At 34.0% G+C, this 16,266-nt stretch overlaps 1 protein-coding gene across 1 annotated transcript; it reads right to left on the reverse strand.

The window, feature by feature from the left end:
- Positions 1-7,788: 7,788 nt before the first annotated feature.
- On the reverse strand, positions 7,789-15,846 carry HELRODRAFT_174165 (hypothetical protein; the record flags this gene model as incomplete). The annotated part of the gene is made up of 6 exons (XM_009020725.1): positions 7,789-7,933; positions 9,533-9,893; positions 11,306-11,381; positions 12,853-13,038; positions 15,399-15,520; positions 15,783-15,846. The coding sequence occupies 6 exons, from the start codon at positions 15,844-15,846 to the stop codon at positions 7,789-7,791; spliced, it is 954 nt and encodes a 317-aa protein (XP_009018973.1).
- Positions 15,847-16,266: the final 420 nt, after the last annotated feature.

The raw sequence follows: 16,266 nt of genomic DNA on the forward strand, positions 1-16,266 counted from the left end.
GCTTCAAACAATCGCGCAAACAGCATGAACTTTGAACTATTACTTATTTATAATTCTAAATAAAATGAAATTAGACATAAAAATTAAACAGTTGTAATAAGAATGTAGCTTGTAAAGTTACAGAAATAATAACTTTCGGGATCTTATATACAACGTTAATTCGCATCAGTCAACTTAATTGCGACATGGAAAAAAAAAACAACAGGCAACTACATGCAACAGCATCATGCAACAACAGGCAACTACATGCAACAGCATCATGCAACAACAGGCAACAACATGTAGCATCAACAGCAGAGCCACGCAAATAACTCAAAGATGCATTATTGTCCAACCGTGGCTACATTGCAATGAATGATATAAAGGATTGTTTGCGTAATTATGTTCGATCTGCCAGCACATTACTCTGCGGTTGTCTGCATTCATCATTAATTCGTTCACCACATTCACGACGTCACGTGACATTCGCAAGTGGCCACAACATGATGTTGATGTAGCTGCTGAGATGAAGCTAGTGATGCTATTTGTTGCAGCCCGGCTTGTATCGATGTCACAGTTGAAAAGACGCACTACTGGTTACTAACTGCTTATTATCAGTGGCCTGGTATCAACACTCAGTGGTATCAGCTGCACCAACGCTGTCAGTGGTTTCATCGGCTTTATCAGCTGCATCATTGGTATCAGCTGCACCCAATTGATAAGCAGTGTCAACAGCATAAGCTTCACCAAGCAATAATATTCGATTGGATTAAAAAATGTTGACGTTGTTAAATCTGTTTTTCATTTAAAAAATAGTTAATTCAGTCTAAAACCATATTATTTTTAATATTTAACAGAAACCAATTTGTTTAAATTATTTAATAATGATCACTTCATGAAATTTTTCAATTTTTTGAAAAATCAATTCGAAATGTGTTTGTAATTCAATCCCTTCCGGAAGTTTGTCGTAAGAAAAGTCTAACATGTCATGTAACATTATATTTGACAACAACACTGAATACATGAGTTTTGTTTCATAGATTTAAAATTATTTTATTTTTTAAAACTTTCAAGACAAACTGAATTTTATAAAACGAATTAAACATAAAAAAGTGAATCAAATTTGTTTAACCTAAATGTATCTTCTTTTTGATGGGATGTAAAATTAACATATCAACTAATTAAAATGGAGTTTAAAAGCTTATAAAATAATTTCAGTTAGGTCATAGCATCCACACCACATAACATTCCCAGAACATCTAAGAAATCTTCCACGAAGAACTCTCATCAACGAAAGATAAGAAGAATATTTGAATAATGAAAATGAGACATTCATACAAACTTACATTTTATTGATCTTGTGCATCACTTCATCCAATAACTTTTTAATTTACCAAACAATGCTCTTTTTTCAGTTCTGGTTTCCAATTAGAGAATATTAACAGTTGAATTTAATTATACTTGAAGCTAATTTATTATAAAAAACTAACTTTACTTTATTTTTTATCGAATGAAACTCATTCTGCAAATTTAAATACTGCATTTATTGTAAATATTTAAATATTTTTAGCCGAAACATTTTAAATTAAAAAAAAACATACAACTTAGCATCATCATTACATAAGAAAAACAAAACACTTCAGCATTTCATTAGGTAATTAACTTATTTACCGAACCAAATAAGTTAATCTAAGCTTCATAGCAAGATGGGAATATATCGAAAAATCGATTAAAAGGTTTGGTTACAAAAAAAAAAAACAAAGGAACGGACGAAAGAAGAAAGAAACAAATAGACATACACACGCGATGACATCATCACAGGATGAGATTATCAAATGATGATTCAACTCCAATCAATCAAGCACATATCCTCTTCTAATTCCGTGGAATAATCAAAGGAAGGATTTATTCAAATGAAGAATTTATTCAAAATGAAATCAAAACAAATGAAATTCAATCGTAAGTTAAGGCCATCACAAATATCAACGATGTAATTCTATTATTAATAAAGCAAATTCTCTCTGTCTAAATTATTTTAACAAGGTATTGATATGGTTGTTTTTAATTTCCCCATGAGAACAAAGTCAACATGCTCCAACAAAGTAATTGTCCTAAGAACATTACTTATTATTAATTTTTCAATGTAAACGATCAGATCACAAGTTGTACGAAAAAGTCGATGCCACGCTGGCTGACCATTTATTTTTTTATCTACACTCTCTGCTTGCTATTTATTCTTTAGTGCATAGCATTTTTCCTTTTTTTTCAGACGGTTGTAAAAGACCGGCTCTGATTAAGTCACTTACAAGAGGTCCCATCATGTTTAGATCATGAGGACCTCCAAGTAAAATAGAAAAATTGTAAAAATCTTAATCTTACAATATTGAAATGGATGACTTCTGTTAAAGATCCGGCTGATAAAGCTCCAAACACGTTCATAAATTACCTTCACGCATGGCAGTGACATATTTCAGAATCACTAAACTGATTTAGGGGTTACGCTCAGTGTCTGGGTTTAGTGTAGCGCTAGCTAATTAACGGAATAGTTAATTATAGATGGTTGCTAAAAATAGCTGGTAAAAATTGGTGGCGATGTACTAGAACAATATGGAAAAAAGTAGTTTCGTTAATGTTTCGAGTGGAGGAATTTAGTGAAGAGGCAGTTTGGAATGTAGTGGTTTAGTTTGCTTAGATGCACCTCATCAATGTGATTGTCAAATATTTGTTTATTTGAACTGTTTGTTTACATGGAATAATAACGTTTGCTTAGTGGGTTTCGTAATTTTAGAAATTTATTTGATAAAAAGATTTTCTGCTACATTTTGTTTTGACAGTTATGGAAAAATATTTTATTTTGTTTAATTGACATTGGTATCAATTTTAATAAATCTGATTTAAACATTCACGACCAAATCTATACAATAAATAAATACATATAACTAAAACCTGCAAATAAAATAAAATATTTTGCTATTACTGATTTTTATTCTTTTATTAAAAAACTTTTTCGGCCGTGGTTTGTTTCCTCGTCGAGGTCATTTAAAATTGCACCATACATCAGAAACATTGTTTCATACAAAAAATTCGTCCAATCACAAAATTCAAACCATTCATAAAAAGTTGATCCTATAGCTGCGATCATTGGTCGCAATTATTATTTATTTATTATTATATTTAATTAATTATTTCTAACTTATCCAACTTTTTTGAGTTCCAGTCTAACACAATCCCTTAAAAAACTAAAATTTCAATTTTTGTAACATAAACTTAATTGTTATATTTATATATACAAATAAGTTTCCATTGCAGTTTGTAATTAAAGGTTACAAAAAGCTAAAATTCAATTTACATTCACAAATAGGCACTGATTGAATGCGTTCTGTTAAGGAAAAATATGGAATTACACGTGGAACAGTGTAATTGATCTTTTTAACCTTTAGGGCGGCGTGATGGCTCAATGGCGCCTGGTCTTGCTATTGTAATGACTGGGTTCGAATACAAAGAGATCCCCGTTTATCATATAAAAATTGTATACGTATTCATATACGCTGTGTGTGTTTGTAGTTAAAACTTCTGAAGCAAACGCAAAAGAAAGAGAGAAACATTTAACCTTTTTTCTGTTTAAACGCTATATTAGACAATTGTTGTGGTGGCTGGTTATGTGAAAAGTGGAATGACGCTCTGAAAGACATTTTCCATACGAAATGAAGATTTGTGCCATTCCAGATGAAGATCTTCGATTGGATGAAGATTAGTGAATGGAGGCATGTTATAAATGTTCTCGTCCAGTCAATGCTAGTCGAAGAAGAAGGCAGTTGTTCTGCTGCCCAACCACTTTTGTTGTAGACTTGTTAAATATTTAAAATGTCAAATTTAATGACCACTGAACATGTCAGTGAAATTTTTATAAATTGCATGGCTGGATGCAGCCCCATGTGTTTGGATGCCACATTTTAAAATCAATTTTTATTCTTTGTGAATTACAAAAATATATCTGTGGTATAAAATTATAAAAAAAAAACTCGTTTAAAACAGTTACTTCTTACCATAATAGTAGAAAATATTGTGCACAAAATGAATGATGCTATCACGAATGAATGAATGAATGAGTAAATAAATAAATGAATGAATAAACAAAAAAAAATAAATAAATAAATAAATACACTAAAACGTTCATGAATAAATTATAATTAAGAAATTTTAAAATGACAAAACGCCAAGTAAATCAGAATTTGCTGGGAAGCAGTTAGTTGGTCTGCGTTATTATCATTGCTACATTGCTACTAACTAACAACATATTTAATAATAATAATAATAGTGTTATTATTATCAACACAAATATTATTATTTATATTATTATTATTATTGCTGTTAAAACTATTTTTATTTGGGTTATTATCATCAATGTATTACCATGGTTTTGTTTTTATGTTGATAAATAATTTGCTTCGATTGAATTAAATTTTAAAACAAATCTAAATAGCAGTTAAACTAACAACACATATTTGTTGGATGCAGTTGGATGGGAACATGTAGAGTAGACACGCACATCCGCCATCACCAGTTGAATGCAGTAAAGATATAATGAGAAATACATCTCAACGAAAAATACATCTGAATGATATTTGCATGACATTCGTTCAAACAAGGGAAGTGCACATACACATGGTTGAAATTTCTCGACGAGGCAATAAATTTTTATGACGAGTATCTTTCTGCCTGAAACGTATGCAATCATCATCGCGGGAGACTGGATCGCCTCTCAACAACAACTGCAAAGCACCAATCTCTTTTATTGCCACTGCAAACATTCTCTGCGGCTGCATAATTGCTGGTACTCGTACGCGGAGAGGCTTACGTAGGCAGCAAATGCATGCCGACGATAACGTGCTGTGTCCAGGCTGGCAAGTCCGCATTAAAGATTTCCTGGCCGACGCACGTTCAAGATCCCACGATGATAAAGCATTTACTTCCAAATATTGCTCCATAACAAAATTAATCAATAGATGGCCTCCCTTGTTTCTGAGTTGTCTACTTTTTTGAATGGAGGTTTTTTTAGGGAGAGGGTGAGTTTTAACATTGTGATGAAAGTTTTCTAGCGTCTAATAAAGTTTAGTTTTGTTAATATTGCGCGCTAAATCAGTGTAAATACAAATTATTTAATGTTTCCATTTTCAAATTATATGAGAAAAAATATTTGGTCAAAAGTTTGTTCATTCTTGGCCATTTGTAATGAGTTTTGTTAGTTTTATACTAAATGAATTTTTGAGCCTTACGACACGTGGCACCTTCACAAGGGAGGGATTTGAAGCACCCGTTACAAAACTTTATCAAAAATTAAATTAATTTTCAAGTTGTGATGCAATTATTCATGCTCTAAAAAGAGTTTATCTGCAGAAAAGTTTTATATACATTTATATATTTTGGTTTTTATTTTAATTTTATTTGTTATTTCACAATATTTTTTAGTTTTAAAAGGAAGCAAGTTTTTCTGGCATGACCTATTTTGAAAAATTTGTTCAATCGTTCACAAAGAACGGCTATATAGCATTCACGAATGGAAAAAATATTCCAACAATATATGATGATACAAAAATATAAAATAAATAATAAAAATAATATTTTTATTTTATTGTTGTTATTATTATTATTATTGTTAAAGTTTTGTTATTACTTTTGATCGTCATCAACATCATTGGCATTAAATTGTTTGTTGGTTGGCATTGAGTGTCACTTGATAAATTGATTTCAGTTTGTTCACGTTGTCCGTTGACGATTGAAAGGTCTGTGTGCAGTGCGCGGGAAGGATGTTTCTTTCAGTTGGAAGTAAACAATTGACGTTAACAATTTTAACCATAATATAAATTAATCTGATTAGCGAATATTATTATTAACAAACTCAGCACACACACACACACACACACACCTTAAAATATTCTGATATTCTTCAGTTTGCAAAGATATATTATCTAACGAAGGGGCAGAGATTTGAGATTGCTTGTTATTGGCCACGTTGAAAGGAACTCTGTGTGCCGAGTATTTAATGTCTTTGGTGGCCGTTAAATCAAGGTGCATGTAGTTTGTCGCTCCAGTGAGTCAGCAAATGAGACACCCATCATGAGGCGGCTGCGCATCAGGATAGAATCAGAAAGGCAGGTGCACTTTGCACTCTATCGCCCATTAACTGCAGAGTTGAGAATGTTCAACATCGCGGCCATTGAAGAATGCATTGTGCCGAGAAGAAAATTCATGTCGATGATTTCATATTTAAGAGTTATGTAGCTAATTTTCAAAGCTTTTAACCTCTTTAGTAATATTAGTAGCAGTAATGCTGTTTTGGAGGTTATCCAAAGAGAACGCTGTCAAATCTTGTTAATTTTTTGAAATATTTCAAACTTTAACCTCGCGTTTATTTAAATCAATTTTGTCTAAGTTATGCATGATTTTAAACAACTGAAGTTAGTTATTCGTTTGAGAGACATTAAAAATGTGAAAATGATCGTTATAACGTTCCCGATGACCGTCAGCCAGCAGGCCCGCCACTGGCATCACAGCGTTGTCTAACTGATAGTCCATCGCAATGTAGACATTGCAGCGTTGTCTTATTGATGGTCGGCTCTCCGTCAAGTGCCAATCGTGCCATCTTCAGAACGAATAAAAGAAAGTGATGCAGCCAGGAGATTACAAAAGACATCCCCCATTGTCCGGTAGATCGTTCCTTCATAACATTTGCATATCGTTATTAACTTGCTATCAATACACCGGACGCCAAGGTATCATTCGTACGTGCGTGTGTGTATATATATATATATATTTGTGTGTGTGTGTGCTAGTGTGTGTGCGTATAAAACAATAACCTACAACAAGATCAAAATGAACAAAAACACACATACTCAAAAACACACGCACACACGAAAAGACACGAAAAACAAACAATGAAGGAAGACATTTGATGAAATCATCATTAGACCAACATCAGCAGCACAATATGAACGCCATTCGTCAGCGATTGATCACGTGGACCCAGGCAGCCAATCAGAACACCACAACAAAAACAATTAAGCAAAATCAATGGGAAGACGGTATTCATTTCAACTTAATAGCTGTAATAACATAAAACAAACAAACGAAGGAACAAACAAACAAACAAACGAACGAGCAAACAAACAGACAAACAAACAAACAAACGAACGAAAAAACAGACAAACAAACAAACGAACGAACGAACAAAATGAAAACTGAAAGAGAAGTTCGTCGGCGAAAAATTTAATGCACCAAAAACACAAAAAGTACCAAAGCCTCTTAAATAATTTTCAAATAATGAATAAACAATTTTAGGCCTACTTTTTTGGTTTTGGTTTTTAATTAAATTTCCACAATACCCAAAACTAATTAAATTTTTTATTTGTTTCTGAGAAGTTTTATTATGCAAGTTGAAAGAAATGGATCTTTGTGATAATAACGTTGAAAGTTAATATAACAGAAAACTGCATGTGTCTGCCTAACGGTAACAAGTCAGTGCTGCTGCAAGTCGAATACATCATCACTATCATCATCATCATCATCAACTACAACATAAACAAAAATAAAAGCAAAGTCAACAACAAATATTAACATCAGCAACAACAACACATTGACAACAAGAACATAAAACACATTTATTAGATGACATCAGTTGTATGAAATCACTCTCACAGCACAATGCAGCTTCAAAGTTTGAAGAAAATTTAGAAAAAACCTTTCACTGGCTAGCCGCGAAATAATTTGTCGTTTTGGTCTATGTAGTTGGATTGAGTTGCATTAAGAATATCAATGCAATCTGTCTGAACGTGTGCGATTTATAATAAGTTCCACGTCGTGCCAGCAGGCTTTCAACTCGGGCAGATGTTTATTGCTCGTTCCTAAGCGGCATGGAGGCATGATTTTTGGATTTATAACTTGAATGCGAATTTGCCTAAAAGGGTGAATTTAGGCAAATTGTCAAAGTCATATCTGACTGTCAGAAACCGTCAGATATGACTCAAACCACGCAAAAACAGTGTCATTAAATCCGTAATTGTACCCGCGACATCTTCAAAAGTATACCATGGTTGCCACTGAGGAGTAAGCCAGACTGAAAAGAAAATTATGGGAATTGAAAGGAATTAATTGGAAAGAATTTTCCACTTCAGTAAATTTATAGTGAGAACTGCACTGCATTTGTCGGAGCTGTAGAAGAAAACTAAAAGTTAAACATCAGCGTTTTCATCCGCACGCACACGCACAAACAACCCAACAACACAACAACAAGAACATCAACAACTACATTAATTTTGAAACCCGATAGATCATCAACACAACAGCAGCCACGGAAACATATTCATCCAACCGCAACGACATTTTTTGAAATTGTAGAACACAACAAACCATCGTCAACACCACGTTATCAAACAAACAACATATGAACAACACACGAACAACACACAAAAACACAAAAACAACAACAACCTCCACAACAACAACATCAACCATAACATCATCACCAACAACAACCACCACAACAACAACATCAACCATAACATCAACAACAACATCAACCATAACATCCACAACAACAACCACCACAACTACAACATCAACCATAACATCCACAACAACAACAACCACCACAACAACAACATCAACCATAACATCCACAACAACGACAACGACCGCCATCACAACAACAACCACAGTCAGGAGTGATTAAATTGAGTTGTTAACGGAAGACATGCTGTTTTCTTCCACAGATGTTCATTGTTTAATGGTTCGTTGATGTTGTTGTTGTTGTTAATGTTGTTGTTGCTGCTGCTGCTGTTATTAATGTCGTTTGTTGATGTTGTCGTTGATGTTGATAATGTTGTTGTTGTTGACAATAACGACAACAACAACACCAAATATATTTCTTCATTACAGTAAGTCGTGATTGCATATTTTATTTTATTTTTTAATTTCAATATATGAACAACACACGTGTTCGAATGTTGTTCGTGTGTTGTTCATGTGCTGTTCGTATGTTGTTCGTATGTTGTTCAAGTGTTGTTCGTGTGTTGTTCGTATGTTTTTAATGTGCAAAAATATGAAATCGGATCATTCAAGTGGTTAACGAGACGATGAACTGTTTGCATGCCGACTCGAACAGCGAATGTTTAAATCAAAACTATGTTGTTGTTGTTTTTGCTATTGTTGTTGTTTTTTGTTGTTGTGTTTTTCATAAATAAATATATAAATTAAAATACAAATTTATTCTTTATTTTTATCATTTACAAATGTTTATGCCATCAACCAACCATCTAACCAAACAACCAACCAACCAACCAACCAACCAATCAATCAACCAACCAACCAACTAACCATCTAACCAACCAACCAACCAGCCAACCAGCCAGCCAACCAACCAACCAACCAGCAAAACAATCAACAAACCAATCAACCAACCAACTAACCAACCAACCAACCTAGAGGCTTCGTTCGAACACGTCTTCGTTCAGTGACGCAGAGTTCAGTTCCGTGTTTATTGACGACCGCCATATACACGTCGTAGTAAGTTTCGTGGATGAGGTTCTGCAGCAGCACCTCCCTCGCCTGCACGTCCTCCACCATCACCTCCTCCCTGTTGTCGATCGAGAGCGAGTCGTCCATGTCGACGTTTTGTGGTTGGTGTGGCTGGTGGTGGTGGTGGTGATGATGATGAAGACCTTGAATCCGGTAGTAATAAATTCGAAACCCTCCGTAATTATTTCTGGCAAGTTTGTCGGGAGGTGCAGAGAAGGACCACTTGATTTTGATTTGGTGGGAGCTGATGGCGGTAATCTGGAGGATGCGCAGGACTTCCCGTTCCGCCGCGGGATTGTTCCGTGCTATCAAGTTGGCTCCTGAGTCCTGGTGTTGGCTAGCTGTTTGGTGGATAGAGGCATTGGAAATTCGTGAAAATAAAAATACGAGAAACAAGTTATTTAAACTGTGTAATAGTTTACATGTGTGTTTTTGGTGGATTATTTTTTATGAGACGTTTCCTGTTCTTCACGATTCAGAAATATTGCAGAGCAAGGCATTTAATAAAACGTTTCTTGTAAAAAAAAACAAAATTTATTTTAATAAAACAGCAGTGTGGGAAAGTGAAGAACATGTGTTTGGGTGAAGTTGTCTTATTATAATTAATTAAAGCAACTGAAACATTTAAAAATTCTTTCACAAACATCAATTGAAAAATATTCACCTAATATTATTCCTTATTACGAAAGAGCAACTGAACAGAAAATGGACGCTGCTTGCACAGGTCGCACACATCCACCTACATATCCGCGCGCACACGTCTTATATGCAACATTAAAATACAAATGCATACGCTATATAAATATGTACATAACTACATACATACACACACACCACCACTACACGTACACAACACACACATGCAAAGAGTTTTGTGAATAATCTGAAGAAAATGTTTGAGGCGTTCTTATCAGAGTAGTGCAGACGCATCCAGTGAGAGTAGGAAGATGAAGAGCAAAAAAGCAGTACAAAAAATGAAAGAAAAAAGACAAAAAAGGAGGAGAGGGATGAAAAGAGAGAGATGTAGAGAAGCAGTGAAAGGTAGTTCATCGTTCATGCTTCATTGGTACAGGCTGGCTGACCGACTGGCTGTCTGGCTGACTGACTGGCAAGATATCAATCAAGGATCGCACTTGGACACGTACATGCTCAGTTACTCATGCTCATCAATATTCACTTTCATCTCATGCTATACTTCGCATTTTATTTCTTACATACATTTACTTCATCGGGTTAATCTCACAGTTCCATGATTTGTAACGATGATATGACTTTCAGTAACACTTCTCAGCTGCATACTTTATATTCAAATAAAATAAAATGCATTTATAAATTATCGAACAAATCACTGAATAATTTGAATATTTATATGTTGAAGGTGTGCATATTTTTTTTAGTCTTTATTATTGCAGCTCTGACATACGCAGAACCACTTACAATATTACATATACATTATCTTATATATCTTTTATCATGTTTTTCGTTTCTTCAACCATTGATTTGGAGCAGCCATCTTCGCCATAAAGGTTGTTTATCCTTTTCACACGACGTACACATGTATTTATGTGCACGCGCAAGCACCGCATCATATACGCTGAGTATATGATAGCCATTGAGATGTTTGACTCAGCACGCATTTGAACCACTGAGCCATCTCGCCGGCCAACATGCGACAACTTACGTTGTCTACCCATTTAATAGCCTCGAAAGGATGGACGGCTGGGTTGGCTGATGGTCGGCTACTCGGATAAACCTGTAGAAACTGTAGGATTCAAACCAGGGTCGTGGGAGTGGTAGACGAACACGCTAACCCCTCGGCCACGAGACCCCTATTAACGAATGATATTGATAAATTTTCATGTACTGTTGGAAGAATGAGTTGCGAAAGCTTTTGTGAACAAGATTTTAATGTGACAAGCAGCCAGCTTTTGTTATCATTTCTTGCAAGCAGTTCGCGCTCCAATTTGTCAGATAGCATTTCTGAAGAGCAGCAAATATTTTTCTGCTAGCTAGACAATCGTTTGTCTGGATACACATGCTTCTGATGTTTTCAAACGTTTTTAAGTTTTCCAACCTACTGCAAATTCTACATTTTTTATTTCTATTCTTTCATATTTACTGGTCGAATGATTTAAAGCCTACACTGACCGTTATAGAAATAAATTTATTATTAAGCTCGGTTTGTTGATAGTCGTCGACTATTCATGAAAAAATAATCTTCATCTTGCAGGAAGACCTTTCGAAAAGGAACACCTTCCAATAAACCCAAATTATCTAAAAATATTTTTATGAAATAAAATATATTTTAAGTAATTTTTGATTAAATCGAAATAATTTTTCAAATATTTCGAAATGTTTTGAATTTATTTTTTAACAAAATAATCAGCAGGTGGTAAAAATCTATCTTCAAGCATCACGATTTAATTTTAGTATAGTGCCTTCAACAGACATTCATCATTTGTAGTGATCACATCATTCGTTCATGATTAATATGAAAGTGGCAGAGCAACAAAGCAACAAAACAATGAAATAACAAAGCAACAAAACAATAGAACGACAGTCGCATGAATCATTTTCCAAATCATGAAGAGCGATCTGTATAATATTTTAATATTATGGAAGAAAATGGAAGTGCTGGTCAAACAAGCAAGCAAGCAGGATTGAAGTTGTTTGCTTAAACGAAGCAGTAAGTGATGGCGACGCATGAAACTCGCTCATTCATTTGAAAGCAATTCGCGATTTATTTTAATTCGTCCAGTTCGTCGAGATTCGTCCTTCCGACGCCGTTTCAAATTTTCTTCAAAAAGCAAATTTAAAACAAGCTCTCATAAATTTTCCGGGCGCTTTTTAACGTATTTCTTTTATCTCGTGTGCTGATAAAGTTGATTTAAAGTTTCAATAAAATATATAATAAAAAGTTTTGAAATTAATTTTTGGAAAAACATTTAAATTATTTATAAAATATAAATCACAAGGCAATCTTATTAACAACACAGTTGGGAAATTTGGCTTGGGAAATTGTTCCGTATCATAGGAGTTAAAACAGCAAAATTTCTAGAAACTATTCTTAACTGGCTCGTCTGTACCGTTAGGAAATTTGAATCATCAGATTGCAAACTGACATAATAAGGTGCTTTTCGTGCTGTTTTGTCTATTAAATATCTAGGTGCCAAGTTGTTGATGCATTTGAATATTATTACAAAAGTTTTAAACAGAACTCAATTTTTGATAGGCAACCAATGTAGTTGCTTTAAAATTGGCGAGATTGAACTTATTTGAAGGCGCCAGAACGTTTTTGACCTGATTGTTTATACTTTCTACATTTTTTGTTAAATTGTTTTCAACAATGCTCGCCCATGAAGCTTTCAGGTAATTTTTGAGGCTGCAAATATTATCAACCATTTTTATATCCTGCTTTTCCAGCACAGTCAAATTATCAAAATTTTTACTGATCATGGTTTTGATTGCGTCTGAGTCTGAACTGCACTGTTTATTTTTTCAATTTTCTCGATTTTTTCATTAAAATTATCTACAACCGACTTTACCATATCCTTTGTATCACTTTGGGCCTTCGGTCATTGCTCACAAAACCATTTGATACTGCTTTTCCTACTCAATAGTGACACTATTTCTTCATCGACATTAACACATTTAGCGTGAAATAAATATTCACAACAGCTTGGTTGACGCCGTCTTTCGTTGTTTTCACAACTATGCATATTACATACTTTCAAATTAACCTTTAAACTAAAAAAAAATAACTCGCAGCACAAATAATATGACTATCCTATGAGACTTATCATTTTTACCTCTATAATTAACTACGACTTTAGATTATATTAAATGGAAATTAATCAATTTAACCCAAAATTAACCACAATTAACCAACGAAAAAAAATTATAAGAATGCATTCGGCAGAATTTTATAATTTCAGCGTAATTAAATTTAATCACAAAAACTTAATTTTAAATTATAAAAAGCTAAAATAACACGGAGCAAAATGAATTTAACCTAACACAAAATACACAAACAAACTATATATATATATTTATATATATATATGCGTGTGTGTGTATATATGTGTGTGCGTGCGTGTGAGATATTTGTATGTGGTTGAAAAAATAATGACACTGTAAAATTTATTTCTTTGTTTAATTTTGATTTGACTGCTCGAGCGAAAATTTCTAATGAGAAAGGATATTTGTTTGTGGCTCATGAATATAAATGTCTGAAACGGTTCTGAAAGTATTTTTTGATTACCTTACAAACGTTCAGGAGATATGAAAGCTAATGAACGCACGGATGAACAAGCGAGCCAACCGACCGACCAACCGAGTGGGCGAAATGGGCAAAGAAGCGAATTAACAAAAGCTGAAAGGACGAAAAGAAACACGTACGACAGAAGGAATGCACGTAAATAAGTAAATGAAAGAAAGGATGGCTAAGCATGTTGTAGAGTAGAAAGAATGAAAAATGAAAAAATAATTGATATAAATATTAAAAAACTATTAAAATAATAATGATTTAAAAAAATGATTGTAACATTTTGTCTCAATTTATTCTTCTTATTAAACAAATGTGATATTTTAAAAATAAATTTAGTTTAGTGAAAATATGTTTAACTATTTTTGTTATTTTTCAATAAAATACTTGCTAGTCGTTTGACATTTATTACAATCAGTCTTTGTCTTAGAAATATTTTGAAATCCCTAGTAAAATGCTTAGAAATATTTTGAAATCCCTAGTAAATTGCTTGAAAAAATTATTGTAAGTCATCAAATTGGAATGTTTCAAGTTTGGTTAAGCCAGGTATGTATATAGGAATGAACGTTGACGCGAACAAAAACAGGCACCAACGATTCCGATTTTCTCAGTTGCACCTGCTTCTCTAAAATTAACACATTCGCCAACTTTTAACCACTCGAGTCTTTCAATATTCAACGAAATCAGAAAATAACTGTTTCAAGTAATTTAAGCGAAGCAAATAATAGCTAGATAGATAAAAAATTTGTATCATATCATAATATTTTTGGAATCCAAGTCATATGATCCAACTCAATAATTATCTTCAACATCGGCTTCTGAAGGTTTTCCATTCGAATGCACATACAAGCAGGCTTCCAATGTAAAAACAACCGTTTAACAGACTTTAGGTAATATTAATTTGCCAGCAGTTAGTATTCAAAATGCATAACTAGGCAGATACATTTTTGTTTTTGAAGCGAATAACTTCAACGACGTGATCAATATTAATCAGATTAATATATCTAGCATAGATAGGTGGGCAGCAGATTCCATTGCTTAAAACCGTCTGCATTGATCTCAAAAAATTTCCTGTTGCGATACCAGGACATGTTAACTTTGCTTGTCTTACACGGCGTGTTCCTCCCAGCGACAACCAACATGAATGTTTTACGAAATTTTATTATTTATTGACAAAAATCATGTTTATACATATTAATTCTGTCTTAGGTATCTGAAAAATTAATGATAAATTTCAAAGCTGAGGAATGAGATGCTGTTGAATTCTCACTCGTTCCGATCGGTAAAAACTCGTGGAAAAATTTTGAGTGCCCAAAATAAAATAACGTGATGAATAAACAGACTACGCACATAAACAACATTGAAAGACATCGCATGCATGCATTAATGAAAGTAGTACACATATCACCGAGGCAGGTTGAGATGTGAGGAAGAAAGAATGAGACATCTGAACAAATACATAAAAACGCATCAACAATTTCAATGACACTTTCATGTGCAGTAAATAGCCTATAAAGAAGAAAAGATGCACGTCTGCATGTGTCTTGCACGACATGCCTGTACACACAATACATGTACGTACATGCTTGTTGTAACGTGTTCGACTCAAGATGGCATGTTTGTGCGTGTCTGTCTTGGCCCGCTCTGATTGATGTTGCAGCACTAATTGTTTTGATTCAATTGGTTTGATTGAATTCGCGTTCACTGTTTGATGTTCAGATTACATTTCGCTAATTTGTTCATCTTCCTTGATTCACAATGCAGTGAAATAAATTATGCCGATGCTGATGAGTTAGTTCGCTGGCAATTCCTGTAGTAAGCATTAAAGTAACTTTAATACAATGCACCCTTTCAGAGTTGGAGTTCTTGAAACTTTATTAAATTAGCAAATCTTGCGACATTTTCAAAAAACAAAAAACAATAAACAACGAATATAAAAAGAAGCAGCCACTCTATCATTACTCACCACCACCGACGTTCTCATCATTGACACCAGGCCGTATCTGCAAGGCAACACCATCCAACGCCATTCCGCTAAAGTTTGTTTTTAAATTCTCTTAGAACTTAGAACATTCTGCAAAGAAAAATATTTGCAAGATGAAGAATGTTCTCGAAGCAATCCTTCAAAGGAGCGCTTGTCTCGTGTGCTTGTTTGCTTGGGAGGAAGATTCAGAGATTCCAAGTGCTGTTAGGAGGATGCCAGGAAAGAACACGGAGCCTTCGTGTTCGTCGGGTGGATGATGTCCGTCAAATAATAAAGTTCACTTTGTGCTGGCACGGAGTTTATTTGCTGGCTGGTTAGTTGGCTAGTTGATTGGTTAGCTGGTTGGTGGTTGATGATGATGATGCATGATCAGGAAGATGATGATGAAGAATGATGATGGCGATGAGGAATGGAAGCATGTTCGTAATCGCCAGGTGGTGAGTGGTGGGGTGAGTGGGTGATTTTC

Source organism: Helobdella robusta (assembly GCF_000326865.2).
Source record: "Helobdella robusta unplaced genomic scaffold HELROscaffold_29, whole genome shotgun sequence".
Taxonomy (NCBI): domain Eukaryota; kingdom Metazoa; phylum Annelida; class Clitellata; order Rhynchobdellida; family Glossiphoniidae; genus Helobdella; species Helobdella robusta.